The 20,488-nt window shown below is 42.2% G+C and overlaps 1 protein-coding gene across 5 annotated transcripts in view; it reads left to right on the top strand.

The window, feature by feature from the left end:
• tox2 (TOX high mobility group box family member 2) overlaps positions 1 to 14,379 on the top strand; it is a 90,106-nt gene extending 75,727 nt beyond the window's left edge. For 4 of the 5 annotated variants that reach the window (XM_031568023.2, XM_031568021.2, XM_031568024.2 and 1 more), the window contains 6 exons: positions 1,807 to 2,040; positions 5,243 to 5,473; positions 10,722 to 10,802; positions 13,148 to 13,543; positions 13,915 to 14,048; positions 14,266 to 14,379. In XM_031568023.2, the coding sequence (XP_031423883.1) occupies positions 1,807 to 2,040; positions 5,243 to 5,473; positions 10,722 to 10,802; positions 13,148 to 13,543; positions 13,915 to 14,048; positions 14,266 to 14,308 (1,119 nt within the window). In that variant the 3' untranslated portion in view covers positions 14,309 to 14,379. The remainder of the gene's footprint in view (positions 1 to 1,806; positions 2,041 to 5,242; positions 5,474 to 10,721; positions 10,803 to 13,147; positions 13,544 to 13,914; positions 14,049 to 14,265) is intronic. The other variant, XM_042707851.1, reaches the window with a different exon arrangement.
• The last annotated feature ends 6,109 nt before the right edge of the window (positions 14,380 to 20,488 follow it).

Genomic DNA, 20,488 nt, shown 5'->3' with positions numbered 1-20,488 from the left:
AAAGAGCAGGGTGATGGTTCTACCCAGAGGCTGTTGCTATGGAAATGGGGCTGCGGTAGCTATGATAGGCCATTCATGTTTGATTAATTGGTTTTTCAATGCTTCTTGGTTTGTGAAGACCCTTAAAGAGCAACTCCACAGAAAATGGAAAATTAATGGATTTTTTTTTTCACCAGCACCTCCCCCCACTCCCCCCCCCCCCCCCCCCTTTTTTTAACATTGAAGCTATTTCGCCATGTTTGAAAATTGAAGTGATGGTGTTTTTGAAATATGATTTGAGGGTGGAGGCTGTGCTCACGAGAGGTTGGGGGAGGGGTTGTGATGGGGGAAGGACTGTGTGAATATTTGAAAAGCAGGAATAATAGGAATGCTTTTGTTCAAGGAGAGAGCAGCCCATTGTTACACAGCAGTAAACACACAAAAATATACACAATTCTCAAGTAAATAAAGGGACCTGATCAGAATTTTAGCCACCATCACCACCACCACCACCCCTTAACACACACACACACACACACACACACACACACACCCCAAACTCTCAGTCAGTCTTGGAAGGCTAATTAGTACGATTACAGTCCCACTTCTTGATCACAGGGCTAGGTCCGGTGATTTTCCTGATCTTTTTCAACGAGGGTTCCATCCTCATGAATCATTTTCAAGCACAAACTTAATGTGTAATGTATAATTCAGTTCATGAATCTTTAACAACACCAATAAATGCTAGTTCATCATTTTTTTCCTCCTTCTTCTTCTTCTTCTTCTTCTTCTTCTTCTTCTTCTTCGTCTTCTTCTTTTACGACTGGCAAACCACACTAAATATTCTTATTTATGTGTAAATTAATCTAGCAATTCACATCTGTGGACATCGTTTTACTCCTTGGAAAGATGCTTTTGATGAGCCGTGAAGCTGATGAGGCTATGATGAAATATTAAGTGTACAGGGATTTTAATGCACACACTGTCAATTAAGCGCCGCCAAGAGATGTGTAGAGGAACAGAGTAGGGACGAAACTTAAAGGGATTCTTGTTTGGTTCCGGGTAATCCCAATTAGCACTTTGTCTTGTTCTGTTAAACGCAGCACCCTAGTGTTTCCTCTAGACACAGTTTAGCATTGTTTTGGGGGGGGGGTCTGTGTATGAGAGTGTGCGTGTCTGTGTGTGTGAGTCTATGCCCTGACCAACCTAATTACCTTGTAAAATATTTGCTTTCTGGAGCGAATCTGTAAAGTAACCCCTCAGCCTCAGTGGGGCTTGGGCAAGCACTGAAGTTGCCATACGGCCACACGGGTGAATTCCCTCAAGGTGTATGTTTGTAAAGGGGTCGGCCAATGAAAGTCTAATTTGTCATCCGGTGTGGGGTATTCCTTCTTGTAAGTCTGACTCACTAGACCAGGACGAGGCTGAATGCTTCCCAATTTAGCTCTGTCCCTGACCTCACTGGCTACCTGTTTATGAGCGATAATTTCATGAGAGGGTGGTGCCTTCGTGACTTGAAAGAGAACCGTTTACAGCTAGCACATTTAAGAAAACATCAAATGCTCATTAACTGTCAGTGTTTAGATTGTGGCAGAAAGTACTGCTATATAAAGGGATACAAAATCCTTCTATAAAAAATCTTTATATATTCTTTATAACCTTTAATATATATATATATATACACAACAGCCCATTGTCTTTAATAACAGACATGTTGGGAAGGATATTTAACACAAAAGTCAAATTTCTTGTTTTCAATTTGGCTAAATTGGAGTTTCAAAAAGCACTAGCTAAATAGTAAAGATTGGTCTTCTTCTCTTACCCTAGATCCAGGAGCTGTCTCGTCAGGACCGCCCCCATTACCACACTGCCCGCCCTCCCCCCATGCTAAGCAGGTCTCCTAGGATACTGCCCCACCCAATGAGTGCCCTTTCCCAACTCAGCTCTCAGATTGGCCGTGGTGGCCTCCCCCATGGTTCCCCCTCACCACCAGGAAGTAAATCAGCCACGCCCTCCCCCTCAAGCTCCGCCCAGGAAGAGGAAACAGATTACCACTCAAAGGTACCGGTGTGACGAGACTCTTATCATGGTTGCCAGTGATGAAATGGACAGATTTAGATTGGGTTGTGTCACGATTTCTGGGCATTTAGCGCATCAAAATAGGTTCTGAGGTGAATGTGTATGACTGAAAAAACAACTAGTGGTTGATTAATGTGGTTGTCCTCCCAATCCAACCCCCACTACCAATGTGTCTCCATGCCTATGTATCCGCTTTTTTATGCACTCATCACGGACCCTGTTTGTTTCCATTGTTTTTTTTTCTTTCTTTCTTTTTTTTAAGAACTCAACCTAAATTGTCTCTGCTCCCTTTATTTTATTGTCCTCAAAATCCAATTACTCTGGCTTGTCCCTCATCCTCTCTTTATATTGAGACTGTCAGTCCAAATTGAATTTGAATGTTTCAGTAATGCACAAGCCGCTAAGAATCCTTCATTATCGCCATCCTTCCCCCCTTAATTGGATTGGAAAGTGAAAAGAGCAAATCAACTTACATGATGTCTGAAATTACATTGTTTTACAAAACAGACTTCTGCACTCATCTTCGCAATGAGTGCACAAAGTCAGTGGAGCTCTCAGTCTCTCCATTGCCATGGTAATGTGAATATTCATCTTTAAAATTATTTTTAAGTTAGTATTTCCACATTGAGAGATTATGCATTTTTGTGTGCATTTTCCTTGCGCATCAAAGCATGCGTCTTTGAAGCGTTCCATGTTGTTCCACCTGCCGTTTTGTATGCAGATGTGCTGTAAGGAACTTCAATTCAATTGAAAAGACTTCGCTCCCTAATTTAGTAGCATTTGTTGCCTATCTTGTCTAACATCTCTCACCATCTCTGCGCCCTGAATTGAATAAGTATCCACCGGTAAACAGCACTTCCTATCTTTGCTTCAATGCCCTTTTGTAATACACAACACTAGTGTTTCTAATAAGGGCATTGGGAGACATTCTCATTACGTTTAATGAATTTAATTTATGTAAATCTGTATGACAAAGCATATAGCCATTTGTTACCAATCACCAGGCTCAGTGAATATGTTTTCCCATTACCCTGGCTTATGAAACATGCAGAGAGGACATATCAGAGGCATAATTGAATGTAGGTGACTTTGTGTATGGTAAGCAACGTATAGGGCACGCGTATGGTCTATACACAGGCATTCGTGGTAGTGGCGCATGGTAAACTGTTGTATTTGTCAGCTTTATTTTCTGAAATAAACAGTCTACACTAGTGTATCCTTGCATAATGAAATCATAGTCTCTGCTAACAGAACTTGGTTTCTTTATTCAGTCTACACTAGCAGCAGATGTGTGATCAAGCTACATTATATAGATTGGGTTTCGTAGTTTAGCTTTGTGAACTGTACCTTTCACTGAGCCAACAGTCGACATATTTAATGTTCTAGTGATAGTAGTAGATAGATACTAGATAGTAGTTTGATATAGGAGAAAACCATGAACTCAACCTAAATGAATACACATCTGTGGTCCATCCCAGTCTGAATGCCAGTCAGTGAGGGGTTTTGTAAATGAACAGGATATAATCCCTTAACACGAGGAGCAAGGGTTTGGCGATGCTGATCTGCATACTATGTTACGTGTATTAGGGTGAGAATTGCAGAGTGTGGGGATTGTGCATCACAAGTGGCATTCTTCAGAACAGCGCTGTCAATCTGGGCAGGATGGTCATCACATGTTTTTACCAGATTGAGTTTTGGTTTGTTGGAAGCAGTTGGACCGGGACGTGGTCAAATGGCTTTTCTCCACTGCCGTATTTACTCTCTGCTGCGTGCAGTATGTTGCCACAGTATGTGGTATGAATATAAAATACATTTAGGCCATGTTGATCTTTTTCTTTTATATTTTCGCATATACAGCAGCAACAACAACAACAACAACAACAGCAACAAAAAATGTTTTATAGAAGAGCGCGACACACTTTTGTAGTTTCTCTCCCCTCACTGCTTTGTGGTGTCTTGCCTCTGGAACTACCTGTTACCAAGAGCCAAACGGACAACATTTGTCCATTCATTGCGTACAAACCAGTTTACATTGGTTTTGGTATTAAGTTTTATAGGACTTTCAAAACAGCATGCAATTATGCATATTATCGTCGCCATTGCAGAAGCTCCTTTTTTTTCCAGCTCTTGCTGTTTGTGTTATATTCATGAGGTCTGGTCCTTAGTGAATCAAATATGCCAATCAGCAAGAAATGTCAAAGAGAAACCTAATTCAGGCCATATACAGAACAGCACGGTATGTGCTTCACAGAACTTCTAAATACATTTGGGATCTATTTCATTACCACGTTTCATATTGTATACAGTAGGTATTTTGTACTGTATTATTTCACTTTTTAAGGACTTTTCTGTAGGTACAGTTTTAAATAATGAAACCGGTGCTTAAATGTGCCAGTGCTTTCAGAAAAAAAAATACAGATATTTGTGTGCACCAGATATGAGATCAGATCAACTGAAGTAGCACTGATTCAAATGGGATATTAACAATGTCTCTGCAACTCAGCTTGCATTAAGCAATCAATTTCACTCTGAATATTTTAGTGTTCTTTCTCCAGGGCTGGTCTCTGTGCTTTTGTGTGTGTGTGTGTGTGTGTGTGTTTGTGTCTGTATGTGTGTGCCTGAGAGAGAGAAAAAGAGAGAAAGAGACAGAGAGAGAGGGAGGGAGGGAGTGCAGAATGCAGTGGCAGTGTCCATAAACTGTCAAAGTGGATCACATAGTTTGTGTTTGATTGAGTGCATCCTCTGTGCTCTGCCCAGCGCGCACATATTTTTATTTCATGATGTTTGCAGATAAAAAGAGCTTGTATTTGCATAGTCAAACATGTGCATAACTACTGCATCATTAAGGGAAGGCTTTTATGAGCAGCAGGTATTGTGCTTTTGTTTATGCCTGCATCACAAGCCATAGCAGCATTGTCTCTGTTGAAACTCTGTTGGCCGTTTCTGTATTTGATTCTTCTCAGAACTTCTGTCTGTGGTCCTATTTTTACTGCTGTGAAATAACACCAAATGTTATCTTCGTCATTCCAAAATCTCAGGTGCAGACAGGTGTTTCCAGTATGAGTGTCAGTGTGTGTGTGTGTGTGTGTGTGTGTGTCTGTTCATCTCGAAAGATTCACCTCACTTATGACACGTTTGTCTCTTTCTGTCTTTCTTCCTTTGTTCTCTATCGTTCCTGGTTCAGATCACAGGAGAGAAGAGGCCCTCCTCCGAGATGAACAAGCCCAAGCCCAAGCCCCAGAAGAAGAAGAAGAAGAAGGACCCCAACGAGCCACAGAAGCCCGTCTCAGCCTACGCCCTCTTCTTCAGGGACACCCAGGCAGCCATAAAGGGCTCAAACCCCAACGCCACCTTTGGGGACGTGTCCAAGATTGTGGCGTCTATGTGGGACAGTCTAGGCGAAGAGCAGAAACAGGTAAGAGACTCGAGACGAATTCTTTCTGTACCTCACAGCATCTGAGGCATACAGTACCTGTTACACACAGATACGCCAACAGGAAACTCAGACCTCCAGCTGTGCGCCTTCTCGGACACAATCGGTATCATAGATAGCCTATGATGAATTTCACGGGCGATCAAGAGAAACTTCAAAACACCGTATAATTATTTTATTTTTCCTAATTGGAGGTTGGAGGGGAGCTCCTAATATTGCTTTGAAATTGAATAAATTGCTCCTCTCTTGTAGGCAGAGAGATGTCTTTGTGTGTGTGTGTGTGTGTGTGTGTGTGTGTGTGTGTGTGTGTGTGTCTTCCAGTCTAACTGGCGGTGTGGTTTGGAGACCACTGCCTCGGCTGCTAAAAGTCAAGCCTGCACTGCTGTAAATGAGCCTCAGATGAGACAGAGCGATGATGTCGTTTGCAGACAGAGCTGGCATTATTTTTAGAATATCCTCCATAACTGAGCCCCCCTCTATTGCATGTCAAATAAAAGCACCTGTCTGTGTGACAGAGTGCAGTCTGCTCACCCCGCCATCGTGTGATATTTCTCTGTCTCACTCTGTCTCTCTCTCTCTCTTTCTTTCTCTCTCTCTCTCTCTTTCTCTCTCTTCTTCTCTCTCTCCCCATCCCCTATCTCTCCCCCTCTCTTTCTCATTCTCTTTCTCTATCTCTCCCTCCTCCCTCTCTCTCCCTCTCTCCTCTTTCTGGGCTGGACTTTTTCGGGGGCTGCTGTGTCCTTTTATTTGCAGTTAATTTTTGCCTCCTTCACTCGAGCTCCTCACCATGAATCTTCATTTCGCTCCTGACACCCTTGAATGCGAATTCCTCATTTCCTGGGCTTTTATTTATATCTGTTGCCTGGTGATTTGATCATGCTGGGAATACAAGATTAGCCATCGCCTCGCCCTTGAATTCGCCTCAAGGACATCTGTTCCTGAAATGTTATTGTTTGTGCCTCTTAACCCTTCACTGCCTGCATGTCTTCCAGTGGCTATGCTTCCAAGATGCTTCTCCCTCTTTTAGATGCACCTCCACCTCCGACCTTTTTTTTTTCTTCTTTTCTTTCTTTTTTAAAGAACCACTTCTTCCCCAAAAGGAGTCCCACATCTTAGAGCAATAATATCTGTTTATTAATGACGTCTCCGTAACGTTGGTTACAGTGATGCGCTTAAGCTTACTTGAAGAGTCCTCGCGAGCGACCGGCTTCCCGTCCATGACTGAAGCAACGGGCTCCGAGTCAACATCTGCAGCTCATCACAGCAGGCAATGATGTCAGGAGACATATCCCAGAGCCCCACTCACCTACACTAAAGAGCGGCACATTGCTCATCTGTTTGATGACATCATCACACATGCTTGGACGTCGTTATAGGTTTTCATGTTTTCTTTTTTTTCTAAAATAGTTTCACGAGTCCAGTAAAACAAGTGTCCAGTGATGTCATGTTTTCACTTCAGATCTCTGTGACTGTGACTAATCGTTCAACTGGAGGTTAATAAGCTATCAAAACAGAGGTTGCTATGCACCTTTTGTCTTTTTCTAGGTCGCCTTTCTCTGTGCAATCCAGAGTTTCATTCTTAAGTGGCCGGATGTTTTCTGTCGCCTATAAAATAATTAAACAATTTTTTCGGACCAGCACATACTGGTTGAACAAATGAGACTTGGATCAGGTGGTCATTTAAATGCATTCGCTTCAGCAGCCTGATGGTTAAGAGGCTTGCTGAGGCATACGATCACTCCAAGACCGAATGTTTTTCAGCGTGTTCCAAAATGGCACATTTCACTCTGGTGATGCAGCCATTAATGGCGATGATTGATGCTCCCTTCCACCAATGGATGAGTGTCATTTCCACATGGGATGGCCTTGACCTGTCAGTTACACCAATGAGGGACATGTTAAATGACATGGAACCACACAGCCTCCACAGTCATAATGCAAAGTGTGCCCGTCTGTGGAATGATCTCCAGGGTGGTGGAGATAACCTCCTACTACCCACAATTCATTTCATGCCATTGAAGGGGGAACAAAAACTGAAGTGCTTTGTCCCTCCCAGCAATGGTGAAACACCAGCAGCACCCCCCTCCAGAATGGGCATCAGGTATTGAATGTTTAAATGGCAAAGAAGGAAGGAAGGAAGCAGTAGAAGCGACAGCTGCCCCCTTCATCTCTCTCTGGATGTCAGAACAAGACTTGCAGACATGCAGGGAAGCTGTTATCCACGCCATCTTGTTCATTTTGTTCTGCCTTTTTTATTTGTGTCATGTCGTCCTTGGAAAGACTCAGATATGTCTGTTTTTTTTTTCCTCCTTGTGCATTTGTGTTTCAGATGCCATTTGTGGCCCGTGCTTTATGGTTACCGGGTTTGTTTTATGTCTTAAAAATCAAGTTTTTTGTTCATGTGGTTAATTCCCGGGGGACCTTTGCATCATGTTTTTAAGGAAGACTCTTTTACCCCCCCCCCTCATTTCTCAGTCAATCTTGTTTTTTTAAAGGTAACAGTATTAAAAAAGATTACTGCCGTCACAAAAAAGCTTTTGCTCCATTTAATTGAGACCATTCAGTTCAGTGAGTGCTAAATGAAAGGTCAGCAGGAAGAGAGGAGCGAGAGTGGGAAAGAGAGGGAGAGAGAGGAGGAAAGAGAGGGAGAGAGAGATGAAAAGAATAGATGGGAGTTTAGAGACAGAATGGAGGTGAGTCAGAGGATATAGAATGAGGCGGGGGGGGAGGTGAGAGTTGGTGAATGAGTGAGTGAGTGAGTGAATACATGAGTGAGTGAATGAGTGAGTGAATGAGTGAATAAATGAGTGAGTGAGTGAGTGAGTGAGTGAGTGAGTGAGTGAATGAGTGAATGAGTGAGTGAATGAGTGAGTGAGTGAGTAAGTGAGTGAATGAATGACTGAGTGAATGAGTGAGCGAATGAGTGAGTGAGTGAATGAGTGAGTGAGTGAATGAGTGAAAGAATGCGTGAGTGAGTGAATGAGTGAGTGAGTGAGTGAAAGACGTCAAAAAGCCTTTGAGAGGAATTTGGTCTTCTTCCCCCCTTCCTGGCCTCCTGTTTCTCTCTCTCTCTCTCTCTCTCTCTCTCTCTCTCTCTCTCTCTCTCTCTCTCTCTCGCTCTCATTCCACCTCCCCCTTTCCCCTTCACCTCAGTTTGGAATCAGGCACCTGCTCTAGCTCTCTCACCCAGCCACCTCCCTCTGTTTATCCATCTCGCTTCCCTTCTCTCTCCCTCTCTCTCTCTCTCTCTTTCTCTCTCCCTCTCTCTCTCTCTTCAAGGCCCCCAGGATAGCCACCCCTCCTGTGTCAGCGGGTCTGCGAGTTATTGTCTTCCATAATTAACCGGTTATCAAACAAGAACATTTCATTAAGGTACAATTACCAGCTAATTCTACCGGGACACCCGCGATGTCGGGATTATGACCGCAACATATGCTCCATGCGCCTCGGTTATTTTTAATTCTTCGCGACCCGCAGCCTCTGACGGCTTCAATTGCTAATGAAGCCGCTCACTTTGGAATAATTAGAAATCCTTAGGCATGGTAATTTATTTAAAAGTAGCTGTCTCTGGGCTGACTCATTAGCTCAGTTAAATTAATTTGAAACTAAAGCCACTGGGAGTGCTGGGGAGTTCATTACAACGCGTGCATACATACACACACACACACACACAGACACACACACACACACAATTACACACACACACACACAAATAAAACCCCCACTTCCTCTTTATTTAAGACACTGTCACTTCAGGGACACCACTTTGTGTCTGAAAATACGACCGTGACGCCATGCATTTGTCTAGGTATTGTTTAGTCATGACTATAATTTTATCGGTTCGTTTAGGTGTTTGTTTATCTGTCTGTGTTTGTGTTTGCATGTAACCGCCATATTTACATGAGGTGATACCCTCTTTGGTTTCTTTGGCCACGCATCAACTTTTAAGACAAAGCCCTTTTTGTATGATTACATGGCTAAGCTCTTAGACCATGTGTGTGTGTGTGTGTGTGTGTGTGTGTGTGTGTGTATGTTTGCAAGCCTGAAGCATGAATGTTTCATGGTAACACTATCTGTTTTTCTTTGGTGTGATTGACCATCCCGGTACAGTAAGACCATATGGAAATGCTTAAATCATCACTCACAGAGCTCATCTATTCTCAGGCCTGAAGAAGGAACCCCACGCCCCCTACTTCCCAAAACACACACTACTGCTGTTTTTCACCTCACACAATAGGTGCCCTGGTATTCATTAATCCATTCACTCATTCACTCATTCACTCATTCATACTGAATAATGTTGGCGTGGCTCTTAAATGACAACACTGGTGCACACCCGTGAGCATAAAGTGATGTATGTGCCACCAATTTTGATGATGTTTTTCTCATCAATTTAACTCCATAGCTGTTTGAAAGAGGTTCACTCAGGTTCTGCCACTGAAAAGAGAAATTGTGGTGCAGTTACGCCACTGTGACAAATGATTGACACGCCATTACATTAGCTTAAATTCCTGATCTTAACACTTCATTCGAGGTTCATTCTCCATCTATAGATTGCCTTTCTTGTAAAGTTCAGTTTTTTTCCCCAATCTGCCCTTTTTTTTCATCTTGTTGCTTTGATGTGACATTTACTCTGATAAAGTGATGTCTCCTTAATAGAGCCTACAATAGGAATGGTAAAGGAGGAATGGTGTGAGTTTTCCTTTTCTTTTTTCTTTTCCTTTTTCTTTTCTTTCCTTTTTTTTTCTTTCCTTCATTGTCTCTGCTCGCGTGGCTTTGAAAATGTAATGGCTTATTCAATTACTTGGATAAAATGGAAAGCTGTGGTGTAAACCTGAATGCATAAACCCACCGATGGACACAAGAGAAAAAAAAGTGGGGGAAAGTGTATACTCCATACAAAATCAAATAAAAAGAAAAAGAATAGGAAATTGTATTTCATATTGAGGTCTCATGTGCTGGTTCTCATGGTGGCCATTGGGTCACAATTGAAGTTAAGTGCTTTTGACCCCTGTGTTCAAGCGTAAGTCTGTATGTTTGTACTCGTGTGTGTGTCTGTGCATGTGCGTGTTCTCTCAAACTGACAAAAGAACAGAAAACAGTGTTGAAAATATTCCCTTTTTCTTTGATGCTTGGATATCTATCTGTATGAGCTTGTGTGTGTGTGTGTGTGTCAAAGTGTGTGTTACTGTTTTCTCTGACCGCTGTTTTGTTCTGTTTCCCCATGCAGGCATACAAGAGGAAAACGGAGGCTGCTAAGAAAGAGTACCTGAAAGCCCTGGCAGCATACCGAGCCAGCCTGGTTTCCAAGGTAACGACGGGGGTCATGTCTTTGATATCCATGGGTCAGTGGCGATAGGGGGGTGATAAATTAGAGAATTCAGGGTAATCTCATGGGAGGGGCTACCCAGGGAGAAATGTGTGTGTGTCTGTGTGTGAGTGTGTGTGGTGTGTTTATGTGTGTGTGTGTGTGTGTGTGTGTGTGTGTGTGTGTGTGAGTCAGAGCATGCAAAATTTGGCCCCATATAAACACATATTCAACCACCTCCCCTCCCCTCAACATATTCACCATCTTGCGCGTGTGAGGATGTGTATGTACGTGTGTATGAGTGTGTGACTGTGGTCATGTGTGGTAGAGGTGGCAGGTTTTTTAGCAGATGACAGGGGTCAGATCAGAGCCATGTCGCCATACCATAGCTGCGATCCAGCAATGCCGCAAACTAGACGTGAGAACTCATTTGGTTTTCACACTCGCTGCGTGTTCTAGCATTCAACTGTGTGTGTGAGTGTGATAGAGTCCACGCAATCTGATCAGCCGCACTTTCTATCTGGCAAACAAACCGCGATGCAGAGGGCTCCTGCCTCAACCAAAACACATGAGCAGAAGTACCTAGAACTCACAACATCTAGCTATAGTCAACAGAATGGCTTAGTAGGGTTTGTAGGGTTTCACCAGATTATCATCAGAAGGCATGGGTTAGCATGACAGATGTATTTGTGTTGGTGTAGTTACTCAGTGTGTGCCTAGCACCCCAGTACTATTTATCATCCATAAATCACACGTCTTAAACAGGGGTTCCATCGCTTTGGTCAGTGTCCACTGGAGGTAGCAAAATAAAATCACACCAGGAGATTCATCTGACTGTGAATCTGATCCAATCAGCTCAAACAGGGGAAGATTTAAACCAACTCCATGCATTTTAAATAAACCAATCTTTTATTTTTTTTCTTCTTCAGCTCAGCTGCACTCATCCCCCCAGCAATGGCTCTCATGTACACATTTTCATGTCCCTCATTTTGCATCCATTGTCTCCCTGTTCAAAAAACGCAAATTGCATTTCCATGCTAAACCCCCTCTCTTTCTTTCTCTCCCCCTCTCTCCTACCCCTCCACACAGCCCTTCTCTTCCTCATACTTCCTCTTAAGCTCTCGCGCCCAAAACAAGTGCGTTGATTAAGCCGTGAATGTGTTATTCATCAGCCCACTCCCTTGGCTTCTTTTATTAAACACCATTCTCATCCTTCATTTCATGTAATTAAATATTCTGTCAGAATCTGTTTTTTTTTGCTCCTACTTTGATTGATGTGTCTGTGGACTGGCAGACTTTGAAAAGGAAAGAAGGAAAAAAGGTACAATATTAAATAAATAAATTTAAAAAAGCAAATAACGTCAGTCCCCCACACATTCATAGATTTGGAGGAGAGACATACATCTGATGATTTCAAAGCGAATTTCTTCAAATCCATCTTTTTTTTTACATTTTTCTTAAATGACTTTAATTACTTTGAGAAGTAATTAAAGTAATTAAGTAAAACAATAAAAAAGAGATGGATTTGGGGTGGTTATTGAAAAGAGGCTGAATGCTCTTTCGAGTGTGTTGACTCTTCGGCTGCTAAGTGTGCACCTGTTAACATTTGTGGAATTGTGCAGTCATTAACGACAGCTTCAGCGTGGGTGACAGCTGAAACTCCTCTGCCTTCTCCAAGGCAGAATTACTGTTTCAAATTGGCCCCATGTGACAGAAGGGAACTTAAAAGAGAAAAAAAAACTTCAGATCAGCTAAAAAAGAAAACAAAATGGCTGTCGTCTGCTACAGGTGACACATGCTAGCACTAGCATACAGCAGGCGTGCCTCAGACGAGCGCTGTGCCACTTCTTTGTATCTGCATACTGTGTGTATTTCTTTTTTTGAGATTCTTTGTCAGCTGCCCACTCTGTGAGTTCCTCTCCAGGCTCTCTCCATCCATTCATTCATATGTTCATCTGTCTATCTGTTCCCGTCATTGATTATTTCTGTGGTTTTTGCTCGATGCATGTTAGCTGTTGCCAAACAGCCAGGAGCGATGGATCATGCCAATGGAATTGACGGCTGATGAAATTGGTTGCAAGTGTGTCGCGCAGTGGCCTTTGAAATAGATATCATCATTGGAAATATACAAGATGGGTCAGAGAAACAATCCATTTATCTAGTGTAGGATCCCTGCTTCACCCGTATAAAGCAGCTTCCAAACATATAAAGCATCTTCGCAAAAGACCATCTTGTTTTGTTTTTGTTGTCTGCTCATTTCCTTGTTAGCAACATAAATGCTAGTTAGGATAATAAATGATCTGGTCTGACCCCTTTTGTTTGGTGTTCTCTTTCTCCCTTCCCCCCAGAGCTACAATGACCCAGTGGACACAAAAAGTTCCCAGTCAAACCAGCCTTCCCACATGATGCCACCCAACCCGCCACTGTACAGCGTGCCGCCCCAACCCTCCTCCCCGTACCTGGGGCCGAGCCCCTTCCCCCTGCCGGAGCAACTGCAGAGCTACGCCGGGGCCCAGCGCCACGGGCTCTCACGGCCCCTGGGCCAGCCCTCCATGCTCCCCAGTCTCAGTGCCTCTCCCCCCTCCTCCTTCCAGATCAGCCCTCCCCTACACCAACAGCTCTCCCTGCACCAGGGCTCCCTTCTCAACCAGCCAATCCGCATGCAGCAGGTCCAGTCACAGCCAATCATCTCACACCAGATGGGGCTGCAGAGCTCCCTCCACTCCCCGCCTCCCGGGCAGCAGGTAAGACGCTTTGCCTAGCTCTCCTGAGGCTCATAGGCTCTCCACACAGTGTCATGTACACATGACATATAGCACTATTGCAGGCAGGGGTAGCTGTTGTTTGCATCCACAAATAAAATGTATTGTGACTGACTAAACCTACCAGTGATATGACTGAGATAAAAAAAAAACAACAACAGCAGTGTATGTCGGTATAAATCACCTTGTTTGTAACGGCCATCAAATCCCCTTGATATGATTTGAGACTCATTTCAACATGCAATATAATTCACCTCCACTGCTACAAACACACAGACACACACACACACAGATATTCAGTTGGTGTTGAAATAGTATGTAAGTGCGTTTGTGTGTGTGTGTCGACTCTACAGGGATTCTCTCACCTACAGTCAGAGTATCAGAAGAGTGTTGGGGGCTCCCAGTCCCCTGGCGCCCCAAACCAGGGCCAAAACCCAGACTGGGACAGTGAATACTGCAATCGGGAATGCGGAGGAAACCACTGCAGGTAGGGTGCCCTTACTCTTGCACAGGCGTCTGTGTCTGTCTGTCTGTCTGTCTGTCTGTCTGTCTGTCTCTGTCTGTGTGCCTGTCATTTTGTATAATATTCATGTGACAGAAAGCCTTACTATGGCTAGTGTGTATGTGTGCACCACTGTACTCCTTAGAGTCAACACATTAATGTCTCTCTGTCTATCTTCCTCTTTATCCCACCTGTGTTACAGTGGCAGCATGTTAGCCAGGGACAAGCCACTCTACCTCACTTGAAGCGGGCCAGAGGGACAGAGGAGCTAAAGACACCAGGGAGTCCCCACCACCTCTCCACCCCCCCACCCCCACCCCCCACCCCCACACCATCTTCTTTATTTTTCTTTTTTCTCAGTGTCATTTTTTTCATTCGTTTTTAGAAGGATGTGTGCAAAATTCTGAAGACTACTAGTGATCCTATTTTGTTGATGTTTGTTTTTGTTTTTTGATTTTTTTTTTGCCAAGCACTTAAAATGTACAGGCTTCTTAAGGGGGCCTAAGAGCACTCATCTACAAAAAAAAATACAAAAAAGTATATATATGAAAAAATAAAAAACAAACAAACTACCATGGAAACACCCCTCAGGGGTCACTGAGCTTTAATTGAAATAGAAGAAACTCTTATTAGTTCATTTTATTTTTCTCTCTCTCTCTCTTTCTCTCCGTTGCATTGTTTTATTTATTTCTTGCTTGCTTCATGCTCTTTTGCCAATAACTGGTCCCGTGCTGTAGGGAAATGCTCTTCTGATAAGGTCAACACAGGCCTTTATATAACTGTAGGTTTACTAGACGGTCTGTGAATTTTAACAAGATGGCAAAAAGAAAAAATAAATAGATAAATAAATGAATAAAAATAATTTTTTTTGTTTTTCCATTTTAAAGACCTTATAAGGCCTTTAATGATCTGTCACAGTGTGATTGTAAATATCACTTTTTTTGATTGGGGTATAAAAAATGAAGTCCAGAAATTTCTTTAGTATGACTTATTACTCATTGATTTGTATTTTAAATAGTCTTTGTGTGGGGGAGACTGTGTGTGTGTGTGTGCTTGTGTACCTCTGCGTACATGACCCAGGCATATACACACATAAGCGGTCGTGTGTGTGTGTGTGTGTGTGTGTGTGTGCGAATGTGGCAGTGTGTGTGTGTGTGTGTGTGTGACTTTTGTGAATTTCAACAGCCTGGTGGATGTCAGAGGAGTATTTCACACACACTGCATTAAATATGTTCACTGGTGTGATTTTCCAATAAAGACCAACAATAAAAGTGACCACAGACCACATGTCCTGTGCACTCTGTGCACGCGATCTGCATTGCGTGGTTCCACATGTCTAAGATGGAGGACCCTAAAGGCAAGACCACCTAAACATGCTCCTGGAGGGTCAACCTCTAGCAAGGTCTCTCACCTCAGTCCCCACAAAACGGCACTCTCAAAGAAGAGACGCACCACTGGATGGGTTAGAGACTCGGGTGGCAAAATAATACGAGGGTACACCTGCTTAGATGCTGACCCTTAGGGACCAGAATGTGGCAGCCTCGTGGAAAACCTTTGGCAATGTTTTCTATTATTCTGTTTTGACTGGTCTGGTCTGATCTCCATTCACACCGATCCAACATTTAAAGGTGGACTGAAATGTGCTCAATGTGAAATGTTACAGCACACATTCAAAAACAAACAGTGAGTCTATAGTTTTTTAGTAGCTTCGCTAGGTGTTCTATTGTGTTGATCTCATCCTTCAGTTTTGTGGAAAAAAGTATAATGCATTTGATCATTTAGTCAAACTTTTTTTTTTAAATTTCCATTGTAGCATATTATTTTTTAGTTTTAATGAAAGAATAACTTTTAAGACATATTAATTTGTGTAAAAACCTGCCAACTGTAGTAATTTTATTTGTAAAGCCAGTAATGATAATTATTTTAAATTTGTTATCAACTTATCTTCTTTTTTGCAAGTTGCCCATCAGCTATTTAATATGACAGGTTTCCTATCTATTTATGAACAACATGAGATCCTCTTTTTTGCTTAATACTACATTATGGAATTCTATCGTTTGTTTTATTTGACTTTATTTTTATTTTATTTTTTTTGGGGTTTGATGATGATTGCTAAATTTTTTTGTTTTTTACTTTTTTGATGCTGGTCCTTTCTTTCCTCGCCAGCAAGGTCATTTTGTGTCACTATGCCTCTTTTGTTTCATTTGTCCGTAATAAAAAAAAATGTTAAAAGTGGCATGAGTTGTCAGTGCCAATTTATTTCTGACTTGCACACACACACACACAGATACAAAAACAAAACCCACGCACACACATACCCAAACATCATACTTTTGTTTATGGTAAAACAGCAACAAATGGTACTGCATTAATGTAAAAAGGCACTTTACAGGAGGTGCAATAGCAATCAGTGGTACATACATGTAGCATGATGCATTATAACACTGCCGCAGTGATTATAGATACAATGGGGTAATTGGGACAAATAGAAGATGCATCTTTGCATAGGCTCTAATGTCCCCCTGACTGTAAATGGGGGAGGCCTCTCCTCTCCTCTCCTCTCCTCTCCTCTCCTCTCTCCATTGCCGTTTTCCTGCAGCGATGCCATTCAGGAGAATTGTCATGACTCTCCCCGTTGGATGTTTTATTCATTTTGCAGACAGGCATCTCCTCCAGTATTGAATTGGCAAATAGATCATTATTGAACAATTGGAAACCTGAACCGCCATTTCGTGATATGACACACATTATGAGGAAATCACAGTCATACATTCTTAATGACATGGGAGTAATGGAGGCCAGGGAAAGGGAACGCCACAGTGGAACGGGAGGGTGGAACAACACCAGGGCCGTGGCGAAGACCTGCCTTCCTTTTTTGGGTGTTTTACCCTTTCCCTTTACTCCATAAGAATGTTAGGACACTTTTTATACTCCCTGGTCAAAACAGCCGTGGCCCTTTACAGTAAAGCAGAGACATGACTGTCAAACAGGCCCGCAAATGGATAAAAGAGGAAGAAAAAAAGAAGTTTTACAGGGTGTGTATTTCTTCATCTGCAGCTCTCTGTAGCACCTTGTGCTCCAGTCCCCACAGAGAGAGAGCAGATATGTCTTATATACTGTCCAGACTATTGAAATTCAAGACCTTAGGTGACAGATGGCAGCACGGCACCTTTTGACAGTACACTTATTAACTCAATGTGACTACCAAGCAAGAAGCGCTTATCCTAACACTTCAGTGTTGTCTGAAGAAGTCAACCAGTGGCCAGAAAGGGAGGAAAAAAGAACAGAACCATAACTATGTTTACGGAGGACACATTTAGGGCATGCTGTCCTTAGTGAGTATATATGAAACACTGAACCACTTGCCCGGACATTTATTTTCTTTGGCCAGGGGAGCATGATTGTGTGCATCTTTGTTAGAGGCTCAGACATTTTTGGGGGACATCAGAGACCTGGGACTGATTCTTTGTGAGCTCAGTGAGAAACTTGCAATACGGAAACTTTCTACCTTTGCAGTGCAGAAGAATTGTGGTGCAACCTGTTCAGTTCAGGCGTCTGCGCAAAGACTCCTTCTTACAGTTGATTTTTTCAACCTTTTTTTTTCGTTCCTTTTGTTGCAGTCTTGTAACGTATGGCCTTTGGTTTCCATGCCGGCATTTTTAGCAAGCGAGACCACATGACATGGGAGTTGTTGGAAGTCTGGTAGTCTTTAGTGGAGAGGGTCAGGTTTTGGGCAAAGCATCTGTACTTTATAGTTTTGTCTATAAGCTCCCCAAATATGAGCCTTGTCAGTTGCTGCTTGAGTTCTGCGGAGGGAAGAGAGAGCAGGAAACGTGGGTGGTTTTGACAAGAAAAGGGTTTCAGTTTCTTTCTATAATAGGGTTTTTTTTTGTTTTGTAGAATGAGCAGTAGAAACTGTGTCATGAAACCCCCATAAATACCAAATCTAAATTGAACACCTGATTCTGGATTTTGCATAATATTATCTAACAAAATACAATTTTTAAGACTTTCAAATTAGATTTTTTTTCTTTCACAAATCTATGATTTTTTATAAACTGTTGTAGATAGGATGCCCACAAACTTCAAATGTAGTCAGCCCCAATGCAAGCCTTCCACAAAGCATGAGACGGTTGAACAGAAACCGTAGTGTTTATTGCAAATGCAATATTTGGTGTTTAACGGTTCTAATCTGCCCACACAAAATGCAACAAGCCCCATCCTTCCATGGACGTCTCCACACCATTAGTATACAATGAATCAACAAATAGCTTATATGCAATCCAAGTATTCTGACGGAAAGAGAAAGAAAACATTAGGAATCTCACACACACACACACACACAAAAGCAAAAGTGTCCTTCGGGGATCAACTGTGAATTTACTCTTGATACAGCCACTCACTCACAGCACACCCTGTTTACAGGAGGTAATAAAAATGCATCTTGTGTTTGCAATCAGATCGTCTGGATAATTCTCTAGTTGTTTGTCACAAAGTAAAACTGATTGTGTAAATACACCCACCTGAAAACAAAAATCACTTTTTATCAACTTTTTAACCCTGCCCGTTCACATCTTTTAATCTTTTGAAGGTTGATGTGTAATGAATATTATTGCCTCTATATATATAATGAATAATATAGGAGTAAAAAGCCGTAAAGGTCCCACTATCAGCACAATGTGTCATTCCAGCACCACTAGAAAGCTGTAACATAATAGAAACCCATATAGAAATCCTTTTTAAATTAAAATGATGCTTCTGGGCATGTAATCTCTGCTGTCCATTGCATCAAGGCCTATTTCATTTGTTGTGGATGAATATAAGTGTGTGTTCATATGACTAACAATATGATGGTACATATGATAGTTGGCGTGTGAAAAGCCATGCCCTACCTGATAAGATTGGTTCTGATTATAAATGTTGTGTTTAATGTGGTATGTTGAACCTTTATGGCATGCTTATAAAACAGATGTGGCTGAAAGAGCACTAAAGCACACCAACAATATTTGTTTTATTTTTCACTTGCCACTTTATTCTGTGGCCTCGGAACCCTCACAGTCTTGGAACTCTACTTAGATTCTTTAGAGTCTAAAAGAAAAACAGTTTCTCGCCCACTGCTCTCTACAAACTTCCTTTTCAAAGTGTTGATTCAAAGTAAAACGTGCACGCACACACGTACGCACACACACAACAATTTTGTCTTGGCACATTGCATACACTCTGTGTTTACAAAAGGTCATTTGACTTGTCCCCAAAGCTGTTCAGACTGAGGCTGTCGCAACAACTGCATACTTCTTTTCTGCGCCCCATCCTTGTACCAATATCTCCATGCTCACTGTCGCAATGACACTAATTTCCAAACCAACGTTTCTGAAAAAAAACCGTTAGGAATTCATTTAGCTTCCCTTACAGGGGTGGAGGAGACTTGACAATGAAAGATGGGGTCACTGGCGCAGTCTTCTGAGGTCACTCTTTAGATTCTACTGAAAGTCAAATCATGCATTTGAACAGGACTTTCACTGTTGTGCTTGTTTAGAGGTCATCTTATTTCATCAGTTTTCATCTGCAACAAGGCAGCACAGCATTGTTCCCATCGCTTTTGTGGTAAATAAGAAATTGCTCTCAGTTTTACAGTTCACTCAAAATGCCACTGTTGGTTTATAATATTGCTAATGCTTCATTTAGCTCAGATTCCAAATGAAACATAAAAGGGAAAACATGTACGGATAGAGAACATTTATGAATTTTTCTTCTCCATAAGCCAGGTTTGGTTGCTGGCTGCCTGCAATACAATTCAGGAAAACCTGAAAACAATTTATTCTGCATTCTGATTGCCCTGATCTTGGTTGGTGTCTAGTGGTGTGGTGATCTGAGGCTATCCTATTCCAAATGCATTGTTTGTACTCGGTGACATAATAATAATAATAATAATAATAATAATAATAATTCATTTTATTTGTAACACACTCTTCATCACCCATCTTAGCAAGAGGTTCAGAGATGTTTTTGAGTGTATGCATCATATACAGAAAATGTAGGTACCTGAGACCGCATCTGGATGGGACAAAACCATCATTCATGTGGTTGGGGAATGCTAGGAGTTCTGTGGCTAATTAGCAGAGCCTAGTGGGCTTCCCATCGCTGGTCTCTCCAGTTCGCAGCTGTCTGTAAGGCAGATCTGACCTGACTTTGGCTCAGATCCACTGGACACACACCAGACCAGATCGGGTCTAGATCAACTACTTTCTGAGTCAAATTTTCAGCTAACTTGGGACAAGATTAGCCAGAAGATTGACCACCGCTATTCTGAAGGATTAGCAGTGGTCAGACAATATATCCAGCAACCCTCAAGTGTCTATACCCAATACAGTGTGTGACCTTTCACTTGTTTACAGAAAACAAAACAAAAAAGCGTAAAAGTTACA

The sequence above is a fragment of the Clupea harengus genome, chromosome 5, assembly GCF_900700415.2.
Source record: "Clupea harengus chromosome 5, Ch_v2.0.2, whole genome shotgun sequence".
Lineage (NCBI taxonomy): Eukaryota > Metazoa > Chordata > Actinopteri > Clupeiformes > Clupeidae > Clupea > Clupea harengus.
Note: the sequence above shows the minus strand (reverse complement) of the source record. Positions and strands in the feature narration are given on the sequence as shown.